The sequence below is a fragment of the Phyllobates terribilis genome, unplaced genomic scaffold, assembly GCF_046119375.1.
Source record: "Phyllobates terribilis strain yellow unplaced genomic scaffold, ASM4611937v1 Scaffold_211__1_contigs__length_3443825, whole genome shotgun sequence".
NCBI classification, from domain to species: domain Eukaryota; kingdom Metazoa; phylum Chordata; class Amphibia; order Anura; family Dendrobatidae; genus Phyllobates; species Phyllobates terribilis.
The window spans coordinates 2,593,599-2,617,732 of NW_027362971.1; the positions used below are offsets into that span (position 1 = coordinate 2,593,599).

The 24,134-nt window shown below is 43.2% G+C and overlaps 1 protein-coding gene across 1 annotated transcript in view; it reads left to right on the forward strand.

The window, feature by feature from the left end:
* Nucleotides 1-22,358, forward strand: part of LOC141213744 (cathepsin F-like) — a 29,023-nt gene extending 6,665 nt beyond the window's left edge. Inside the window, exons 7-14 of the mRNA XM_073665353.1 lie at nt 3,681-3,826; nt 4,169-4,265; nt 11,581-11,661; nt 13,166-13,285; nt 16,246-16,310; nt 17,051-17,141; nt 17,389-17,447; nt 17,867-22,358. Coding sequence (XP_073521454.1) covers nt 3,681-3,826; nt 4,169-4,265; nt 11,581-11,661; nt 13,166-13,285; nt 16,246-16,310; nt 17,051-17,141; nt 17,389-17,447; nt 17,867-17,941 — 734 coding nt within the window. The 3' untranslated portion in view covers nt 17,942-22,358. The remainder of the gene's footprint in view (nt 1-3,680; nt 3,827-4,168; nt 4,266-11,580; nt 11,662-13,165; nt 13,286-16,245; nt 16,311-17,050; nt 17,142-17,388; nt 17,448-17,866) is intronic.
* Nucleotides 22,359-24,134: the final 1,776 nt, after the last annotated feature.

Sequence of the window (24,134 nt, forward strand, 5' to 3'; positions counted from 1 at the left end):
CACCTATCTAGATGCATAGTGAGCACTTGGAACCCCCAGGTGCTTCACAAATTGATTCGTAACAATGAAAAAGTGAAAAAAAAAACACTTTTTCATTTTTATGAATCAATTTGTGAAGCACCTGGGGGTTCCAACTGCTCACTATGCATCTAGATAGGTGCCTTGGGGGGTCTAGTTTCCAAAATGGGGTCACTTGTGGGAGAGCTCCAATGTTTGGGCACACAGGGACTCTCTAAATGCAACATGGTATCCGCTAACAAATTGAATGGAAAATCGGCTCAAATTGTTAGCGGACGCCACATTGCGTTTGGAGAGCCCCTCTGTGCCCAAACTTTGGAGCTCCCCCACAAGTGACCCCATTTTGGAAACTAGACCCCCCAAGGCACCTTTCTAGATGCATAGTGAGCACTTGGAACCCCCAGGTGCTTCACAAATTGATTCGTAATAATGAAAAAGTGAAAAAAAAAACACTTTTTCATTTTTACGAATTAATTTGTGAAGCACCTAGGGGTTCCAAGTGCTCACTATGCATCTAGATAGGTGCCTTGGGGGGTCTAGTTTCCAAAATGGGGTCACTTGTGGAGGAGCTCCAATGTTTGGGCACACAGGGACTCTCCAAATGCAACATGATATCCGCTAACAATTTGAGCCGACAATTTGTTAGCGGATATCATGTTGCATTTGGAGAGTCCCTGTGTGCCCAAACATTGGAGCTCCCCCACAAGTGACCCCATTTTGGAAACTAGACCCCCCAAGGCACCTATCTAGATTCATAGTGAGCACTTGGAACCCCAGGTGCTTCACAAATTGATTCATAAAAATGAAAAAGTGTTTTTTTTTTCACTTTTTCATTTTTACGAATCAATTTGTGAAGCACCTGGGGGTTCCAAGTGCTCACTATGCATCTAGAAAGGTGCCTTGGGGGGTCTAGTTTCCAAAATGGGGTCACTTGTGGGGGAGCTCCAAAGTTTGGGCACAGAGGGGCTCTCCAAACGCAATGTGGTGTCCGCTAACAATTTGAGCCGATTTTCCATTTAATTTGTTAGCGGATACCATGTTGCATTTAGAGAGTCCCTGTGTGCCCAAACATTGGAGCTCCCCCACAAGTGACCCCATTTTGGAAACTAGACCCCCCAAGGCACCTATCTAGATTCATAGTGAGCACTTGGAACCCCAGGTGCTTCACAAATTGATTCATAAAAATGAAAAAGTGTTTTTTTTTTCACTTTTTCATTTTTACGAATCAATTTGTGAAGCACCTGGGGGTTCTAAGTGCTCACTATGCATCTAGATAGGTGCCTTGGGGGGTCTAGTTTCCAAAATGGGGTCACTTGTGGGGGAGCTCCAATGTTTGGACACACAGGGGCTCTCCAAACGCAACATGGCGTCCGCTAACAATTTGAGCCGATTTTCCATTCAATTTGTTAGCGGACACCATGTCGCGTTTGGAGAGCCCGTGATGTGCCTAAACAGTGGAGCTCCCCCACAAGTGTCCCCATTTTGGAAACTATACCCCTCAAAGATTTTATTAAGGTGTATAGTGAACATTTTGAACCCAGAGGTACGGCACATTATTTGTTTACATTAGGTCATCATATTGAATAAGTTTTCATTATTCTTGAGCGCAAGTGCTCGCTACTTGAGTTTGCATCGGGTACTCAGGTATGCACCATGTACAGCGTGTGCTCGAGTGACATGCTCGAGTCCCTGCTCCGCATGTTTCACGGTTATTAGACACCCAAAAAAAAACATGCGGGGATCGCTCGTGCATGGCAGGCAATCCCCGTAAAGTTTTTTGGCCGCGAAGCATATGGGGCAGAGACTCGAGCATGTCACTCAAATACCCACGATACTAAATGCATACCAGAGCACCCGATGCAAACTCAAGTAGCGAGCACTTGCTCTCAACACTAGTCGCCATATCGTCATCTTTTTTTCTTACTTTTGAAAAAAATCCCAACCCCAGCCCTAACCCTAGCACAACCCTAGCCCCAGCACAACCCTAGCCCCAGCACAACCCTAGCCCCAGCACAACCCTAGCCCCAGCACAACCCTAGCCCCAGCACAACCCTAGCCCCAAACCCAGCCCTAACCCTAGCCCAATCCTAACTCAAGAGTTTATTTTTGACGCCGTTCCTTGTGCGGTATAAGTGATTAGACGACTTTATTCTTCGGGTCGGTGTGATTACAGCAATGCCAGAATCATATGGGGTTTTTATGACTGACAGCTGTCACACACTAAAAGACGCATTTTTTGTAAAATCTAGTTTTTGCATCGCCATATTTTGAGAGCTATAATTTTTCCAAATTTTGGCAGACAGTCATGTGACGGCTCGTTTTTTGCGGGATGACTTGACGTTGTTATTGGTGCCATTTTCAGGCACGTGACATTTTTTGATCGCTTTCTATTCCGATTTTTGGGAGGCAGAATAAACAAAAACCAACAATTCAGGAATTGTTTTTTTTTTTTTTTTTTTATTCTGTTCCGCGTGTGGTAAAATTGATGAGGCAGCTTTACTCTTCGGGTCAGTACGTTTACAGCGGTACCACATTTGTATAATTTTTCTATGTTTTGGCGCTTATACACAATAAAAGCTATTTTATAGAAAAAAATATTTTTTAGTATCGCTTTATTCTGAGAGCTATAACTTTTTTATTTTTCGGCTGATGGAGCTATATGGCGGCTTGTTTTTTGCGGGACGAGATGACGTTTTCAGCGGTATCATTTTTATTTATATGCGTCTTTTTGATCGCGTGTTATTCCACTTTTTGTTTGGCGGTATGGTGATAAAGCATTGTTTTTTGCTTGGTTTTTTTTTTTTTTTTTTTACCGTGTTCACTGAAGGGGTTAACTAGTGGGACAGTTTTATAGGTCAGGTTGTTCCGGACGCGGCGATACCAAATATGTGTACTTTTATTGTTTTTTTTTTATTTTTTTTATAATAATATTTATTGATGGGTACATTATATTTTTATTTTTGGTGTATTATTTTTTTTATTTTTTTATAATATTTTTGCACATTTTTTTTTTTTTTTTTTTCCACTTTCACACAGTTTATACACTTTATTACTTTGTCCCACTCTGGGACTTTCACTTTTTTTTTTCTGATCGCCTGCATGGCACAGGAATGGAGCACCATCCCTATGCCATGAAGGCTGTCAGAAGTGCACAGTGTGAAGATTGCTTGGAGATGCACTGCGCATGTCCAAGCAATCTTCCTGCTCTCTGGTGACCCGGATGTTGTCATGACGACATCGGGTCGTCATGGCAACACCCGGGAAGCCTTTGCAGACTGCGCTGGAAGCCGGAAGAGGAGGTGAGTATCGGCGATCACCTCCCCTTGCCCCCGCAATGCCGCGATCGACTTCGATCGACTTCGATCGCAGCATCGCGGGGGTTAATGTGCTGGGAGCGGTGCGTGACCGCTCCCTGCACATAGTACCGGGTGTCAGCTGTGACAATCAGCTGACACCCGGCGGCGATCGCGCCCGCACAGCCTGTGTGCGCGCGCGATCGCCATGACGTACTAATACGGGTCTGGCTCTTAAGTCCCAGGGCACAGACGCGTATTAGTACGTCAGATGTTATTAAGGGGTTAAGCATAATTTTTTAGATCTGCCTGTAAGTGATTTGGACATAAAACATTGCAGTAAACTCTACACAACTATCTACCCTTTAGAGGAAGAGTTCAGGACTCTGTTTCTGAATCCGCTACTCTCCAGCCAGCCTTCTCGTCCTATGAAGATGGCTCCGGTGCCGTCTGATCCTCCTCCGGCACAGTGGGATTGGAGAGATCAAGGAGCGGTAACTGAAGTGAAGAACCAGGTGATTACATTTCTGACACATTAGATTGGGGTTATGTTCCATGTTTCTCTTTTTTTTTATCTCTTTTTACTTCCTCTTAAATACTTTCACAAGGGTCACATACATTCTGTTGTGCAAGCATCGCTTTTACGCTTTGTTATTTTGCAAGCAGATATTTCCGCTGTTCTCACATTGCTACAACCTCATAACAGAAGCAGAAAAAAAAGAGAAAATATGAGGATTTTTCCGGTGTATCTATCACTTCTCTAATTCAATTGTATCCGTGTTTTATTCTTTCTTGTATAATTCTGTGCATTTTCTTGCTACTACACGGCTATCATTGTCTATCTCCTCCCTGTACAGGGCATGTGTGGCTCATGTTGGGCATTTTCAGTTATTGGAAATATAGAAGGACAGTGGTTCCTGAAGAAAAGGTCCCTCATCTCCCTCTCCGAGCAAGGTACTATGGCTTTTGACCTCTTTGTGATAATCACCGTGTACGACCTATGTACATATACTATCACTGTGTGCAACAGGCTCAGGAGTTGACTCGCTCCATGCAGCACGGGTGTCGGATGTCTCACCTGACAGCAACTGATGCGATCGTGACTAGCGAGCACTTGTTCAAGTCCCCTTAGGAACCAATTAAAGGGGTTGTCCACTACGTTAACATTGTTGCACCCCTACCGATCAGACATCAATCAGTGCCCACGCCGATCTGCTGTTCCCAGTGTCGTTGGCAGCCGGAACTGCTCAGTTGTGGAGCAGCTCCTTCGACGGAATAGTGGACGTGGCCGGGTACTGCAGCCTTTTGATTTGAATAGGGTGTGGATGTGCAGTATCCGGCTGCGGCCACTATACAGTTGATGGAGCTGTGCAGCTCTGCAATTGAGCAGTATCGGCCAACACCAGGAGCAGCTAATCAGCGGGGGTGCTGGGGGTTGCACCCCCATTGTTCAGACATTGATGACCTCTCCTAAGGATAAGCAATTAATGTAAAAGTAGTGGGCAACCTCTTTAAAAGTAAAAAAAACAAAAACATAAAGTATGTGTGTATATATATATATATATATACATATATATATATATATATATATATATATATATATATAAGCTATTGAGCATGGCTCCCTCAACCCTATCATGGTATGCATGGTACCCCTTATCCCCCAATCCTGGTATGCATGGTACCCCTCATCCCCCAATCCTGGTATGGGTGTGGCCCCCTCATCCCCCAATCCTGGTGGGTGTGGCCCCCTCATCCCCCAATCCTGGTGGGTGTGGCCCCCTCATCCCCCAATCCTGGTGGGTGTGGCCCCCTCATCCTCCAATCCTGGTGGGTGTGGCCCCCTCATCCCCCAATCCTGGTGGGTGTGGCCCCCTCATCCTCCAATCCTGGTGGGTGTGGCCCCCTCATCCTCCAATCCTGGTGGGTGTGGCCCCCTCATCCTCCAATCCTGGTGGGTGTGGCCCCCTCACCCTCCAATCCTGGTGGGTGTGGCCCCCTCACCCTCCAATCCTGGTGGGTGTGGCCCCCTCACCCTCCAATCCTGGTGGGTGTGGCCCCCTCACCCTCCAATCCTGGTATGTATGGCACCCCTCATCCCTTTCACGCTGCACACATATAAAAAAAAAAAACACTGCGGTGCCAGAGTACACGCGTGCCCATACCGCGCTGTCAGGCGCCATTTTGCTGAAGACACACTGCAAATGTGTCTTCAATAAAACGGCGCCGGATAGCGCTATACGCATGCTCCGATTCCGACGCCTTCACTCCGCCCCCGGTCTCTAGCCAGAAGAGAGGCGCCGCGGCAACGCTCCTCCCAGTCAGGTAAGTATGGCGCCGGGGATCACGGTATGCGTTCAGTGCCTACGCATAACGCAATCTCCGGCACCATACACTCCTCTTACTTGTAACGGCTCCATGCTTTCTTCTGTCTGGAGCTAGACTGCGTGTCGCGCTTGAGCAGTCTATAAAGGCTTCAGACAGAGGGACGCTTGGAGGATTTTATATATATATATATATCAGTACAGACCAAAAGTTTGGACACACCTTCTCATTTAAAGATTTTTCTGTGTTTTCATGACTTTGAAAATTGTACATTCACACTGAAGGCATCAAAACTATGAATTAACACATGTGGAATTATATACTTAACAAAAAAGTGTGAAACAACTGAAAATATGTCTTATATTCTAGGTTCTTCAAAGTAGCCACCTTTTGCTTTGATGACTGCTTTGCACACTCTTGGCATTCTCTTGATGAGCTTCAAGAGGTAGTCACCAGAAATGGTTTTCACTTCACAGGTGTGCCCTGTCAGGTTTAATAAGTGGGATTTCTTGCCTTATAAATGGGGTTGGGACCATATACTGTGTATATATGTGTATATATATATATATATATATATTATTAATTATACATTATAATATAATGCTCAAAAACACACTGTAACTCCAAGTCAATCACACTTCTGTGAAATAAGCCTGTCCAGTTATGAAACAACACTGGTTGTGAGTCAGTTTCTCCTGCTGTTGTGCAAATGAAACAGACAACAGGTGGAAGTGATTGCCAATTAGTGAAACACCCCCTATAAAGGAGCATATCTGCAGGTTGTGACCACAGACTATTTCTCTATTCTCATCCTTTCTGACTTTTGTTTTGGTCACTTTTGCATTTTGTCCGGTGACTATAGTACAACCCACTGAAGTTGCTCAGGTAGTGCAGCTCATCCAGGATGGCACATCAATGCCAGCTGTGGCAAGAATGGTAGCTGTATCTGTCAGCACAGTGTCCAGAGTATGGAGCAGATACCAGGACACAGGCCAGTACACCAGGAGACATGGAGGGGGCCGCAGGAGGACAACAATCCAGTAGCAGGGCTTCTACCTCCTCCTTTGGGTAAGGAGGAGCAATGCCAGTGCCCTGCAAAATGACCTCCAGCAGGCCACTAACATATATGTGTCTGCTCAAACTGTCAGAAACCGACTCCATGAGGGTGGTATGAGGCCTGATGTCCACAAGTGGGTGTTGTGCTTACACCCAACACTGTGCAGGGCGATTGCCTGTACTCTTCACGGATGAGAGCAGGTTCACACTGAGCACGTCCGGACTCAAACCCAGCAGCTCTTCAGCTCGCTGGACAGTTCCTTGCTAACCCAGATACTAGTACCTGTGTTGTTCCTGATTGCCTCCACCCTGAGTTCCTGATTGAACCCCATAATTAAACCAGGCATTGCACTTCCTTACTTGCAAGATTATTGAGCTCCCAGCCTTTAGTCAAGCTCTCCTTCCACCTGCTGCTTTGACCTAACTAGACTGCTGCTCCTGTGTACCGACCTCTGGCTAATTCCTGACTACTCAGTCTTCCGGTGCTGCCCCTAGTGGTTGCAGTACCACTACTCCAACCTAGGTCACTTCATAACCGCACATGTGACAAACGTTACAGAGTCTGGAGACGCCGTGGAGAATGTTCTGCTGCCTGCAACATCCTTCAGCATGACCGGTTTGGCAGTGGGTCAGTAATGGTGTGGGGTGGCATTTCTTAGGAGTGCTGCACAGCCCTCCATGTGCTCTCCAGAGGTAGCCTGTCTGCCATTAGGTACCGAGATGAGATCCTCAGACCCCTTGTGAGACCATATACAGGTGCAGTGTGACTCGAGTTCCTTCTGATTCATGACAATGTTAGGCCTCGTGGCTGAAGTGTGTCAGCGGTTCCTCCATGGTGAAGGCATTGATGCTTTGGACTGGCCCGCCCGTTCCCCAGACCTGAATCCAACTGAGAACATGTGGGACATCATGTCTCGCTCCATCCACTAACGCCACGTTGCACCACAGACTTTCCAGGAGTTGGCAGATGCTTTAGTCCATGTCTGGGTGGAGATCCCTCGGGAGAACATCCGCCGCCTCATCAGGAGCATGCCCAGGCGTTGTAGGGAGGTCATACAGCCACTTGGAGGCCACACACAATACTGAGTATAATTTCCTTGTCTTGAGGCATTTCTTCTGAAGTTGGATCAGCCTGTAATTTGATTCTCAACTTTGATTTTGAGTATCATTCCAAATCCAGACCTCCATGAGATATTAATTTTGATTTACATCGATCATTTTTATGTTCGTTTTCCACGCATTTCACTATGTAATGAATAAAGATTTGAAACTGGAGTATTTCATTCAGTGATAGCTAGGATGTGGTATTTTAGTGTTCCCTTTATTTTTTTGAGCAGTGTATATACACGGGCACTGTTTCTAGTAAAAAGATAGGCAAGTGCATCTATCTTCTGAAGAGATAGGACTTAACCTTGCCCTACCTGGCTCTATTAAAAGATTTAAATACACTATATACTACAATATATATAAATATATTATAGTAGGGCAGGGTTAAGTACTATCTCTGCATGCGATAGATGCACCTACCTAGCTTTTTACTAGAACCAGGTTCACTAGGTGTGTGTCAGTCTGCTGGATGGAGCAGAGTCGAGTGTGCTGCTGGTGAGTGTCCAGCCAAAATGTGAACTGTAGCTGGGAGAGAGATAAGCTAGAGTATCTCTCTGAATGGAGACTGCACGGGTCAGCTAGGAAAGCTGAGTATTCTGCAACTCCAACACACAGACTAATGTGTGGAAGCTGCAGCCTGTTCAGTGTGAACTGTGCCTGTAGTTGAGCATTTCTGTTTGGTGCTGGAAGCTGCTGGAGCTCGGACTGAAGATGACACCGAGACTGGTGGGATTGTGTCTCTTCTGTGTATGAAGTTTGCTTTGGGAGAAAGGACTGTAATCTTTTTGGGTCCTGCACTGACATACAGTTGTGCTCAAAAGTTTACATACCTCGGCAGAATTTTTCCTTTCTTGGCCTTGATTCAGAGAATATGAATGATAACCAAAAAACTTTTTCTCCACTCATGGTTATTGGTTGGGTGAAGCCATTTATTGTCAAACTACTGTGTTTTCTTTTTTTTAATCTTAATGACAACCAAAAACATCCAAATGACCCTGATCAAAAGTTCACATACCCCTGTTCTTAATACCGTGTATTGCCCCCTCTAGCATCAATGACAGCTTGAAGTCTTTTGTGGTAGTTGTGGATGAGGTTCTTTATTTTCTCAGATGGTAAAGCTGCCCATTCTTCTTGGCAAAAAGCCTCCAGTTCCTGTAAATTCCTGGGCTGTCTAGCATGAACTGCGCCCTTGAAATCTCCCCAGAGTGGCTCAATGATATTGAGGTCCGGAGACTGAGATGGCCACTCCAGAACCTTCACTTTGTTCTGCTGTAGCCAATGACAAGTCGACTTGGCCTTGTGTTTTGGATCGTTGTCATGTTGGAACGTCCAAATACGTCCCATGTGCAGCTTCCGGGCTCATGAGTGCAAATTTGCCTTCGGTATTTGCTGATAACGTGCTGCATTCATCTTTTCCTTCAACTTTTTCTGTGCCTTTTGTAGCTCACACATCCCCAAAACATGAGTGATCCACCTCCGTGCTTTACTGTAGGAATGGTGTTCCTTTTATCATAGGCCTTGTTAACCTCTCTCCAAATGTATGGTTGTGGCCAAAAAGTTCAATTTTGGTCTCATCACTCCAAATTACCTTGTTTCAGTTGAGCCTTGTTGAGGCATGTCTCTGCTGTTTGGCGTATTGTAGGCGAGATACTTTGTGGCATTTGCGCATTTATGGCTTTCTCCTGGCGACTCGACCATGCAGCCCATTTTTCTTCAAGTGCCTCCTTATTGTGCATCTTGAAACAGCCACACCGTTAGTTTTCAGAGAGTCCTGAATTTCAGCTGATGTTATTTGTGGGTTTTTCTTTGCATCCCGAACAATTTTCCTGGCAGTTGTGGCCGAAATTTTTGTTGGTCTACCTGACCACGGTTTGGTTTTTACAGAGCCCCTGATTTTCCATTTGTTAATCACAGTTTTAATGCTGCTGACTGGCATTATGAATTCCTTGGATATTTTTTTGTATCCCTTTCCTGTGTTATACTACCTTTTCCCATAGATCCGTTGATAATTCTTTTGCTTTCCCCATGACTCACAATCCAGAAACATCAGTGGTTGAATGAAAGAAGCAAGAGTCTGTCTGGATCCCAGAAACTCACTCAGCTTTTATACACACACACTGATTACAAGCAAACAGGTCACAGGTGAGGATGTTACCTTTTAGTAGCCATTCAAACCCATTTGTGTCAAATTCTGTGCATGTTATCAGGCCAAAATCACCATGGTATGTGAACTTTTGATCCGGGTCATTTGGATGTTTTTGGTTGTCATTAAGATTTAAAAAGAGAAAACACAGTAGTTTGACAATAAATGGCTTCACCCAACCAATAGCCATGAGTGGAGAAAAAGGTTTTTGGTTATCATTTATATTCTCTGAAACAAGGCCAAGAAAGGAAAAATTCTGCCGGGGTATGTAAACTTTTGAGCTCAACTGTATATGTGCCTGCTGAATGAACTGTTTATTTTCTGATACCTTTGTGCACAGAAGAGTCTGTTTTGGGTTTTTGAATCAATTTTTATGAAAGTAAATTAAAGGTCACCTTGGCTCGCAAAATGCAAACCCTCATAAGGTCCTCTATCAGAAGAGAAAAAGAAAAAAGTTACTGGCCTCAGTAAACCCAAATTGTTTTTTTTTTTTCATTTTACAAACTTCTGAAATACTTTGAACCACTAAAATGTAAAGAAACGATACAAGTTCAGTATCACTGTAATCAAACTGACCTGAAGAATTACATCATTATATCCGTACAATGGACACCATAACAAGAAAAACCGCAACAATAATATCAAAATTTGAGGTTTTTTTTTCCACTATTTCACAGCACTAGGAATTTTTTTTTTTTTACCGTTTTCCTGTACGTTATATGGTAAAATAAACAATTTAAAACTATAATTCGTTTTGCAAAGCACAAGTCCTCATACCGCTATATCGGCAGAAAACTAAAAAAAAATTATGACTTGGAAGAAGGGGAGGGAAAAAAAGAAAATTGGGGGTTAAAGTGTACCTGTCATAAGAAGAAAACATTTTTTTCTGATATCTTATGCAGATTTGTCGAAAGTTTTGATCAGTGGGGTCCAGCCCCTGAGACCCCCACTGATTGCTAGAATTAGGGGGTGGAAGGACTTGATGCTTTGCTATTTAGCTCTGTTTTAGACTTTGTAAAAACAATAGTTGGTCATGTGTGGCTGTACATTTTCTATAACTCGTACATCGTGCCCCAGCCTTTAAAGCTTCTGATAGCCAAGGTTCAGAGGTTCCATTATATGGCTCTAGTCACACTTTCAGCTTCACCTTCATGAGTTTCTCCCTAGATTACTGTTTACACGCTACAGTCAGGATCAGGTGACACTTAGTTCTCTTCTCTACATTCTCTCATTACCTATTAGAATTGATTCGTTGGACCCAGTCCAGCATCCGGTTCAATATTCCATGACCAATGGACAGGAGCCCTAAGAACTGCATCCAACCTATCGGCAACCTTGGCTCTTCTTTTAAATAGCAGACCTGGCCCGATGATGTGTGGGCGCGCGTCAGGGTGCAGCGATGTGTGGGCGCGCGTCAGGGTGCAGTGATGACTTCATGCCAAGTCGGCTATCCAAAAAAGGAGCCACAGATGCCAACAGGTAGGAGGTGGTTCTCACAGCTCCCATCCAGCAGACTAGGAAGGTTGACCTGGCCTTTGCACCAGGGTCCTGAAAATGTGTTCACTCATCTATGCTGTAAAGAAATCATCTATACTGTAAAGAAAATCTTTTATAAATCCTACAAATTCTTTTTTCTAGAATTAGTGGATTGTGACAGTGTGGATAAGGCTTGTGGAGGAGGTCTCCCATCAAACGCATATGAAGCTATTGAGAAGCTGGGTAGGTGCCTATGTAAGTTGCTGTCTGTCTATAGATGGGGAAACTGCAAGTGACCTTCTGAAGAAAGTTTACAGCCCAAGGCTGGGTTCACACATCGGTGTCTCCTCACTCATATATGCCTATGAAGATGTAGAGTGAGTTTGGGTTAGGAGACCTGCGGCCGATCCTTACTCAGACTGCAAAACACGGCTGTGTGAATCCAACCCAAAGCCTTTTACTGCAATTCTCTTGAAGCTTCAGGTGGGATCCAGGAGCTTTTCTTCGTGTTATCACCCTTTTTACCAGTCATTGAGGATATGTAGCCTCTACTTTTCACATTTTGTTATGATATAAGCAGTTGTCCATTCCGTGACTCCAATGTTTACTGGCATAAGGATCATGGAGGGTTTTTTGTTGTTTTTTTTTGCTCTCTTTAGTTCTAGTAAGTATGTAATTTTTCATTAGGCATTATAATCCACTCTGAAGATCCTAAAATTATATTTTTACAAGCTCTTACGGCTCTGCTTGGGTCACAATGAAAATTATGAAAATTTTTCTGAGCAGCGGAAAGGTTAATAGGAAACAAAAGCACATACTTCTTTACCAAAAGATCAATCGAGAGATAAAAGGATGTATGGATACAAACACATGTACTGTGTACAGCTCTGAGATCACGCGATGACATTCTTGATTGTACTCTCTCTTCTAAAGGTCGCTCTTGCTTTGTTTGTTCTGTGCACATACTGCAGCAGTTCCGTATACTATGCTTCTTGGGCTAAGGTCACACTTGTGTTTGTCTCTCCTTTTTTTTTTTGTTACATAATATTTTTAGAAAAATGTAGATAAATGTTTCCAGTAATGTCCCTGTGAGTGTATTATCTGTCATGGTTACACCAATGAGCTTTTGCTCATTTGTCGGACGATTGTCGACCTGTTTACACAACGCTCATTCTTGAATATCGGCTCATCTAAATGGGCCAAAACTGCCTCTGCTTGCAGCATCAGAAAACTGCCTCTGCTTACAGTGTCAGAGATAACACACACTTCAGAGCAGCGTTGCAGCCATGCCTTTGTTGTGAACTGTCAATCATCAGGAGCACACTGTGCCTCGGCAGCAAGGAGGCAGAGGAGCTGTGCGCTCCTGAAGAAATAGAATCGCTATTTAATAAAACTATTGGGTGAGTGTACAAGAGACGGCTTTGGTTGTAGTTGTTGGTAATAAATTAAATTATTCCATCTAGTACCAGTCTGCTGCACCAAAAGCCAAAAAGATATTGACGTGCATTAGAAAAGACATTGCTTCAAGTTCACAGAAGGGAAACCAAAATGAATATGTAGTATGGAAGAAGTTAAGAAGAAAGGTCATCAAAAATAAATGTATTTATATAAGGGAAGAGAAGACTGAGGGGATATGATCTCTTTACATAAGTCGATGTGTAACTGCAATTTCAGGTCTTTCTGGGTTTTTTTTTCTTACAAACTGTGTTGGGTTGCATGACTATTTCTTCTTTTTTTTATCCTGTAGGAGGACTTGAGACTGAACAAGACTACAGCTACCTTGGCCACAAGGAACGATGCAGCTTCTCCACCACCAAAGTCTCTGCTTATATCAACAGCTCCGTGGAGATCCCAAAAGATGAGACACGTAAGTCCAGAGCGCCCCTTGTTTCTGGGTAGGAATAGGATGTTGTAAAAGCTTAGACCCTTAGATTTGCAGCTTCACAGAATAGAACAATTTGCAGAACTCATAACAAGACCATTATTAATTCCCTTGCACTTCACTTAGAGCACACATGTCATGTTCTGTATGGAGGACTATGTGGGGCCATTATACTGTATGGAGGACTATGTGGGGCTATTATTCTGTATGGAGTACTATGTGGGGCCCATTATTCTGTATGGAGGACTATGTGGGCCCATTATTCTGTATGGAGGACTATGTGGGGCCCATTATTCTGTATGGAGGACTATGTGGGGCCCATTATTCTGTATGGAGGACTATGTGGGGCCCATTATACTGTATGGAGGACTATGTGGGGCCATTATACTGTATGGAGGACTATGTGGGGCCCATTATACTGTATGGAGGACTATGTGGGGCCCATTATACTGTATGGAGGACTATGTGGGACCATTATACTGTATGGAGGACTATGTGGGGCCCATTATACTGTATGGAGGACTATGTGGGGCCCATTATACTGTATGGAGGACTATGTGGGGCCCATTATACTGTATGGAGGACTATGTGGGGCCCATTATACTGTATGGAGGACTATGTGGGGCCCATTATACTGTATGGAGGACTATGTGGGGCCCATTATACTGTATGGAGGACTATGTGGGGCCCATTATACTGTATGGAGGACTATGTGGGGCCCATTATACTGTATGGAGGACTATGTGGGGCCCATTATACTGTATGGAGTACTATGCGGGGCCCATTATACTGTATGGAGGACTATGCGGGGCCCATTATTCTGTATGGAGGACTATGCGGGGCCCATTATTTTGTATGGAGGAATATGCGGGGCCCATTATTTTGTATGGAGGACTATGTGGGGCCCATTATTTTGTATGGAGGACTATGTGGGGCCCATTATTCTGTATGGAGGACTATGTGGGGCCCATTATTCTGTATGGAGGACTATGTGGGGCCCATTATTCTGTATGGAGGACTATGTGGGGCCCATTATTCTGTATGGAGGACTATGTGGGGCCCATTATTCTGTATGGAGGACTATGTGGGGCCCATTATTCTGTATGGAGGACTATGTGGGGCCCATTATTCTGTATGGAGGACTATGTGGGGCCCATTATTCTGTATGGAGGACTATGTGGGGCCCATTATTCTGTATGGAGGACTATGTGGGGCCCATTATTCTGTATGGAGGACTATGTGGGGCCCATTATTCTGTATGGAGGACTATGTGGGGCCCATTATTCTGTATGGAGGACTATGTGGGGCCCATTATTCTGTATGGAGGACTATGTGGGGCCCATTATTCTGTATGGAGGACTATGTGGGGCCCATTATTCTGTATGGAGGACTATGTGGGGCCCATTATTCTGTATGGAGGACTATGTGGGGCCCATTATTCTGTATGGAGGACTATGTGGGGCCCATTATTCTGTATGGAGGACTATGTGGGGCCCATTATTCTGTATGGAGGACTATGTGGGGCCCATTATTCTGTATGGAGGACTATGTGGGGCCCATTATTCTGTATGGAGGACTATGTGGGGCCCATTATTCTGTATGGAGGACTATGTGGGGCCCATTATTGTGTATGGAGTACTATGTGGGCCCATTATTCTGTATGGGGCACTATGTGGGGCTATTATTCTGTATGGAGTACTATGTGGGGCCCATTATTCTGTATGGAGTACTATGTGGGGCCCATTATTCTGTATGGAGTACTATGTGGGGCCCATTATTCTGTATGAAGGACTATGTGGGGCCATTATACTGTATGGAGGACTATGTGGGGCCCATTATACTGTATGGAGGACTATGTGGGGCCCATTATACTGTATGGAGGACTATGTGGGGCCCATTATACTGTATGGAGAGCTATGTGGGGCCCATTATACTGTATGGAGGGCTATGTGGGGCCCATTATACTGTATGGAGTGCTATGTGGGGCCCATTATACTGTATGGAGTGCTATGTGGGGCCCATTATTCTGTATGGAGGACTATGTGGGGGGGGGACTATGTGGGTTGGGATCCGACACCCGGCGCCCCCACCGATCAGCTGTTATCGGTGCCAGCGGCGGCCGGAAATACTCACTTGCGGAGCTGATCCGTCTTCTGATAGTGGCCGAGCTTGGTACTACACATTCACATCCTATTCAGATCAATAGGAGGCGGATGTGCAGTACCCTGCAGCGGCCACTATCAGAAGATGGATCAGCTCCGCAAGTGAGTACTTCCAGCCATCACCTATAACAACTGATCGGTGGGGGTGCCGGGTGTCAGACCCCGGTTGGTCAGACATTGATGACTTATCCTAAGGATAGATCATCAATGTAAGAGTAGTGACAATTTCTTTAAAGTTTCATCTGATTTGCGTTTTGCCGAATCGCTGCCGATTGGGATGCTTCAGTGTATTAACCCGGGAATTTTTCGTCTTTGCGCTTTCATTTTTTTTCATCCCTATTTTGCAAGAGCCATAACTTTTTTTTAATTTTGTGTCGACATAGTCATATGATGGATTGTTGTTTTGCGGGACGAGTTTTAGTTTCAAAAGACTCAATTCATCGTACACTACTATATACTGGAAAATGTGCGGCAAATTTAGCCTCGCTATTCCGTTTTTGGGGGTATGTTTTTACTGCGCTCATTGTGTGATAAAAATCACTTGGTGTCATGAATCTCCAGGTTTGGGACGATTATGGCATTACCAAACTTGTCCAGGTTTATTTTTCTATCTATGGAGCTGGGGGTGGGCTTGTTTCTAGCGCCCTGAGCTGACCCTTTTAGTGACATTTTGGGGTACATAATTAAATAGTATTAATAAAATGAGAATTAATCCACAAAGGAAATAATAATAACCGTGTAATCTGATTGTAAGTCCGGTTTCATCATATTATGTCTTTTTAGAGATTGCAGCCTGGTTGGCACAGAACGGACCAATATCCATAGCCCTTAATGCTTTTGCAATGCAGGTAAGACCCTCCAATGTCTGTGAGCCTCATTATTTTTTTCCTGTAGCTCTTGAATCATCACTTTCAGCTGCCAATTAGATGCCTCTCCAGATCTCCCAAGCTGATGGTCTCCTTTGGGACTGGAAGTGAGAATTCAGTCACCTGACCCTGCAGTCAGTCAGTGGCCGCAGCGGTCAGATAATGGATAAGGACGTCATCTCTTTTTAAATAGCCATTTCATCAAATCCGATGATACCATAATTGGTTGTTCCTTTATTCTTTGTGATAATGTTTTGTCATTTCCACCAGATGTTGACGCCATCAGTGTGCAATTCATGTGATGTCCGTTTCTATCATTATAAGGGCAAGTGGAGACGGCCATGTATTCTCTCATCCGATAATGCTAACCATATTCTGATCACAGTGCGATTCGATTCTCTTTAATTCGGAGAAGATGGAGAAAAATAATGTCTCCATCTTCTCCATTGTCTCCCATCTTCTCTATTGTGTGCGTCAAAATCGTACTGCACTCCGAGTGCAGTCTGATAGTTTCCTTAGACTTGTATGGACGAGTGTACGGTCACCTGCCCTAGTAGGTAGGAGAAGCTTTGTACTTTTTTTTTTTTTTTTAACATACAAGAAAATCATTGATGATAGGAATGAGTTAGCCACAATCCGGTATGTGAGTGATCTGCCCCACTACTGAATTACTAGAATCATTTATTGACTCATTTCTTTTTTTGTTGTTTGGTCTCTTTCAGTTTTACCGTAAGGGGATATCTCATCCGTTCCGCATACTTTGTAACTCTTGGATGATCGACCATGCTGTGCTGTTAGTGGGTTATGGAGATCGTGAGTTGTAATTTCTGCCTCTTAAGGCGCAGTCCAGATGGCTGGCGGACGCAGTGCATGGACTGGCTGGCGGATCTTCCTTTATTCCCTATGCAGCTGTCACTCTCTAGTCCGGAGAACCACCGGCCAGTCCATGCACTGTGTTCCGATCTTGCTCCGATTTATACGTTCGTCTGACTGCGCCCTTATTCTGATATTGATAAATGGTGCTTTTCGTTCCAATTCACTTTTATTTCTTTTGCCATAGGTGATGGGAAGCCTTTCTGGGCCATCAAGAACAGCTGGGGAAAAGACTGGGGAGAGGAGGTAAATAAGGAATGTCCTCTCTGATAGTATGTCTCACATCGGGGGCGGTTGTATGGAGCGGGCTCAGGCGCTGTGCCCGCTCCATACAGGGCAGGTGCCTGGCTCAAGTCGCTGCCATCAATCTCTGAGTATGGTATTTAATTGTCACAATCCCAGAGGGGCATCTGCTCCGGTGTCCTTATTAGGATCATTGAGGTTCCTAGCAGTCTGACCACCACTGATCACTTATTTATCACCGATCCGGTGTCATTATTAGGATCGTTGAGGTTCCTAGCAGTCTGACCACCACTGATCACATATTTATCACTGATCTGGTGTCTGTGGTACAACCCTTCCAAACCCCAAAATTATTTAACTTGTAAGGTTTCCCTATTTTTTTTCTGTCCCTTTTTTTTTAACAGATAATTTTTCCTTTGTAGGGATATTATTATTTGTATCGAGGAACCGGAGCTTGTGGGATGAACACCATGTGCAGCTCTGCGGTAATAGATTAGAGTCATCTTCAAAGGAAATCCTGCAGTCCGTTCACTGATCTTTAAGTATTAAGTGATGTCTCTTCTTACATGGGTTCGGTCGTAGATTCTTACTAACATCCAGTTTTTAATGAAAGATATTTATTCCCAGATTCCGCTAAATGAAGTGATCTACTAGATTTGTTTTTAATGTTTTATCATGGAGAATGACTTTCATGTTTGTCTTCTGCAAACTGAGCATCCTATAGGCGTATTTCACTTTTAATTTATATTTTTAGGGGAAATGAAGTGTCATTTATTCACTGCGAGATTTGTTTGTACATGTACAGCTCATCTGTACGATCCGTTTTTATCTATGATCACCATTATGGAGCGATGCACATTGCTGTCATGGAATTACTTGAGAAAATCCGTTTTTGCATGTCAGATTTCATAAAAAAAAAAAAAAATGTATTATTTTAGTGCCGTTGTGTTTGGAAACAAAAATGTATACCATAAAGAAATGGAGACGGGTGCAAACCTGCGCACCATCTATTGTGGATTCACTGATTTTTCTCATTATTAGGAAACATTCACGCAAAGATTTTTTTTTTGGAGGCGGAAAAGTTTGATATGTTTCTAAATTTCATGCGGATTTTGCAATCAATCCAACTCAAACAAGTAAAATGTCGCATCTTATTTTCCACGGCAACTTTTTTTTTAAAAAAAAGCAACGACATGGGTTTTGCATTGAAATTCATAGGAAGAGCGGTCAAAGTATATTCCAAGGGGCTTATGATGTGGATTTTCGAGCGGCTCTGCTTCAAAATCCTCAACAAAAATACTTGGTGTTAACACAACCTGAAGTCTCCATGCAAATTAGATAATAGCCAGCCTAACGATTATTGAGCAGACAGCCATCTCTTCAATTTCTCTATACACAGGAATTCTTGTCTGAAACGCTCCTGTGTTCGCTGTGAAAGAGCCGCTGCCAGGCCCTTCTGGCAGTGGCTTTATCTTCAGGAATAGCAAAAGGATCGGCAACAGCTATTCAGTGGGCCGGATCCTTCTCTCCCCGATATTATCTGTCGGCAGAGAGTGTGGAAGTCCCGACACACATTAAACTGTTGGCCGGTCGTACCTATATTAGCGGGTTCGGCTAACTTTTAGCTAAGGGGTATGGGGCCTTTAGACTTTTGCTTCATGCTTTGTAATTGGAAGAGATGAGTGGGTCATATATTGTCTTATTGTGTAGGTGCTTCCAACAAGCGCCACTAAAAAGACAATTTTCCTTTTTCCAGAGATGAGCTAATTTGCATACTTTTCCCAAACTGCATTGCCTGACTTGTAAAACATCTTACAATAGCTGGTGGTCTCCACATGGAGAAACAGTACTCAATAAACACACATCCATTACTCTGCACTGCATATGGAGGGTTAAAAATCTCTCTTTCCTTTAGAGGGGACTTTTGTTTTGGGTTATATCCTTAAAGAGGACCTGTCATTTATTTAACTAAATTTTTTTGAGTATCTTGTAAAAATCCTTGAGCTCTCCTGATTCTGACGCTCTTTTCCATTTTGTGCTGCGTCGTTTCGTTGCCGAGATATTTATTTGTTGCTTTTGGAGCTCAACATGTGAAATCTCCCCTTTCTTCAGCGTTTTCTCTGGAGGCGTGCGCTTTCACTCCTCCCTCCTAAATGCTACCAATCATAGCTCAGCAGCTGGTCTAGCAGTCTTTAGTTGTGATTAGCTGCGTCTGGGAGGGAAGACTGAAGAAACACGGAGTTGGACTGCAAGGAGAAATTTCACATATTGCGCTCAAGAATAAACAAATATGAATATCTCTGCAATGGAGCGACGCAGAGCAAAACGGTAAAGAGCGTCAGAATGAGGGGAGCTCAGCGATTTTTACAAAGTAACTCAATTTTTGGAGCAAGGTCCCTATACACTTATGATGAAAGTCGGCTGAACCGGATTTGGTTGAAACTGTCGGGGGAGAAAGGTAGCCGACAGTTGGTATTTCAGCACTCCTTCTGGTTTAAGGGGTGTCTGACAGCGACTTTCTCCTTATTGAAATCTCAGGTGGAGAACTTTTGGATGAACGTTCATTCTGCAGACCGTTTTCTCTTTTATGGGTCAGCTTCAGTCTTTTTTTCAAGGATCAGTCATTGACTCACAGGGTGGTTACCCTACAGTAGGTGGCACTAGGGATATGGCTTTCATTCTCTGGTAGAAGAGCCGATGTGCATGCAGACTATCAAAAGAATAGTCACTAGTCCCGTATTGTGCGTGACTCCGCAGCACAGCTACGTGACCCAGATATGTCCGGCTCGTTCACATCGCCATTCCACAACGCAGCAAATTCCGATGTAACCGCAGCCAGAATCTCCTTGTAATTATACACAAAGGAGACGCATCCATTTTTCATCCTTCGATGTAACGTGTGTTGCCCATTTTCCACCGCAATGGATCACAAGAAAGGTTCGGCCGCACTGAACGGTTCAGCTCCAGTCATTAAAGCATTTTGCTGGTGCAAGCATTAATTCATTACAATGCTTATTATTCATTAACACATATCAGAAACACGCTGCCATTCCCCTTTGGTCCAATTATAAATTACATCCATGATCAGCGAGGCATTGAGGAGACGACGAAGCATCTTTCCTGAACAAATAACCATTAAACAGAACATGTTTCGGGAGAGGAAAGCACCCACCCTGGGAACAGCGGACCTCATTGCTCACGTAAAGTCATTCTTCAGGTTTTTTAATGCTGTCTCGAATATTTATGTGAAAATTGGACTATAAGTCATGATGGGGAAATTTGTGCTGAAATCATCTAATAGGCGGTTTCCCTGATAAATCAACACATGACTTATAGTAAAAAAAAAAAAATCATTAAAGGGGGTGTTTAGCTGAAAAAAAAAAGTCCTTCCAGTTTGCATTTGACTTGGGACCAAAGCTGTGTATGAAGGGGGTTGGCTGACTGCACATTTTAATAGCTAAGCCAGCCCCTTTTTCTGCAACAGCCAATGTATAGACAGAGAAGGGGCTGGCTTGGATATTGAAATGAGACAGCCACCCCCCTTGATACACAGCTTTGGTCACTTGCCAAAACAAAAACCTTGCCCTATGTTGGACTCAAATCAGATGAGGACCCGCCAGCACTGGAGCAGGTTTAAATAGATTAAAACTATATTAGATAGTTGCTTAACCTACTAACTTAATTAATTTAGCAAGTTTTTTTTTTTTTTTTTAGCTGGAAACCCCTTTAACTCATTAGAAGCAGTGCACATAGTTATAGTGGTTCTCCTATCTTTATTTTTTTAAAGGTCAGCTGTGCGAGGGAATGCTGATAAAAGAAGCAAAGCAGGTATGCTTACACCCCAGCCACTCATCTCCAAAAACACAAAAAACTGCCCTCTGCTTCATTGACAGTTTACAGCATGCTGGAGCATATGGCGTCATGACCACCAGTCACCTGACCTCTAAGGCTACTGATTAACTGCAAGGTCGAGTGACTGGTTGTCCGGACTCAAACACTTGAGAATGTCGAAGCAGAACTGGTGGAGCAAGGTGCAGATTCCCATGGCAGTGCAGAGAGGGGAAAGTATCTAAAGTCTTATGGAGAGCAGAGAAAACAGGCTATTTACAAAGAGGAAATGAGTGTAGGATAGAAGCTGGGATGATATACTACAGTAAGTGAAAACAGAAACACCCTGAATTCACAACGACCTCATCCAGCCTGTATTACTGGGAAAGACATTCCTATAAAATGAAAAGAAAGGGTCAAAACTGGTGATAAATTCATTTGTGAGTGTAAAAACCCCTTTAGGGATGACAATTATTGTTACCATTATATTATAATATGGTAATAAAAACTGCTGATAGACTCCCTTTAAAATCCGACGGGGACTTCTGAGTTTGACGCAACTGAGCGCAGCAGATCCACGAGATCAATAGCTCCATTGCCATTCACTGGGGCTAACCCTTTACATGGAGTACCTGCTGCTGATTTCCAAGGCTGATTTTTTTTTTTTCTTACGTGTGAACTGTTTTGTGGGAACCCCGTTCACATGGATGGAATGGAGATCGTTGATGGACTTTGACACTATTTTGGTGCAAAATCCTTGTCAAATCTCCTAGTATGGTGGATTTGACTCTTTCAAGAAGCTTTCTCCAAAATGGTCTTCCCTTCTCAATACTGTGAATTTGCACAAATGTTAATTATTTATCCACAATCTAACTCTAATAAAGCTATATTTTATGTCAATGAACTAAAACCTCTAACTGCACAAAACGGGTTTGAAAATTGTACGATATAAGCTAAACTCCGCGGGTTACCTCGAGATTTTACCGATTACATGCTATTATTAGTTCTTTAACTATTGTGAGCGCAAGTTGTTGTAGTAAATTATCTATATTCCTTTACATTACAATAAATATGTTTTGCCGCTTGGTTTTGGTTATTTCATTTTCCAGGGAGGGTAACACCATAAAGGGTTGTATAAAATTTTGGTATAATGGTATCTTCACATGTTCTAAGAGAAAGCCTTACTAAAATTTTGGTGTGGTGGGCCCCTTTCCCTATGTCAAACACCTTTGATGCTACAGTTGCTTTTGATAAAGTGAGGGGTTACATTTCAAGACTAACTTTTTCGGTCTGTGATCAGCATCTGATGCCCAAGACTGTCAACAGCCATCCGGATATCAGGTGCTGGAGTCTTTTTCTTGAGAAGCCGCCAAGTTCCAAGGTCCATTTGACATTTTGAGAGGTCAAGGCGACGGCGGCAATTTTCAGAAGTAAAAAACAAACAAACCACAGATCACATCAAACCTCTGTCTTAAGGTCTGGGAGGCTTTTCCTGTTTTGTTTTTTGGCAAAGAAAGCTTTATGCAAAGTTCCCATGATGAGTACTGCTGGGTGGTGCGTTGTTTGGCAGGTATCAAGTACTTGTCATATTCTAATTAAAAGGTCAAGTTCGTGATAGCTGCTGATCGTGCACGTGACCCGGTAGGTAACCGTAGATGTGACATCACTTGCCACATTCACCTCCCCATGTGGAAGTCAACAGATCCGGAATACCCCTCTAACTGTTTTATGACGTACATTTTTCATCAAAAGTAAAGTATGAAGCTGGCTCAGGAGCTGAGCCTGCTTCTTAACAGGCAGTCTTCGGCTGTGTTACACAACCGGTATCTGCTATAACTGCAGGGCCCAGACGTGGTAGATTAACCATTTTAAATATTGCAGTTGATCTCTCATAGTAGCATTTAAGTGGAATAATTTCCGATGGGATTACGGGGAACCGGATGACTTACTAGTGCCCCTGATGGAGGCTCCTGTAACGCCCATATTAGTTTTCCTGTGAAGTTCAGCCACAAGCTGGGCTTCATAGGAGAACCACAATTTTTGCTATGCTGTAATGCTGTGGTAGTGCAGAAAATAAATAAAAAAAAAAACATTTGGTATTGTGTCCAAACAAAAAAAATACAATAGATCAAAAACTAAAATTATTTCAACCGTATGTTAATTGCCAGAAATAAAAAAAAAAATGGAGCACTGAAATGGCTATTTTTTGGGGGGGTCACTGCAATCCCCACCCCATATCCAAAAAAAAAAGCAATAAAAAGAAATCCTATGTATCACAACAACACCGGGTTGCTGTGCATAAAATAAGCCCTCACACAGCTCAATCAATAAAAAACTCACAGAGCTGAGAAAACGCCAAAAAAGGAAAAAATATGTACGGTGTGATTGTGTGTGTATATGTATGTATGTGTATATGTATGTATGTGTGTGTATATATATATATATATATATATATATATATATATATATATATATATATATTGTCATACTCGGACTGACCTGGAGAATCATGGAGCCTGGTCATTTTTTAACACACAATGAAAGCTGTAAAAATCAAAACTCCTAAAACAATGTAGGCTTAGTTCTCATATGGCTATGTCAATGGAAAAAAATTATGACTCTTGGAAGAAGGGGAGAGAAAAATGAGCATTGAAAAGTAACTACATTTATCATTTTCTTTAATCCTAATGTACCAGTGCGGGCGAACTTAAGAACATTTGTCATGGAACTAATTCGAGAAAAATACCTCGTTCTCTACCTGTCAGCCAGTACTTCTGTCCTGCACAGATCATTCATTCAAAATGAATTTGATCTGGTTACAGCTCTGTCTTCGGTGAGGGATCAAATTACACCTGCTGCCTA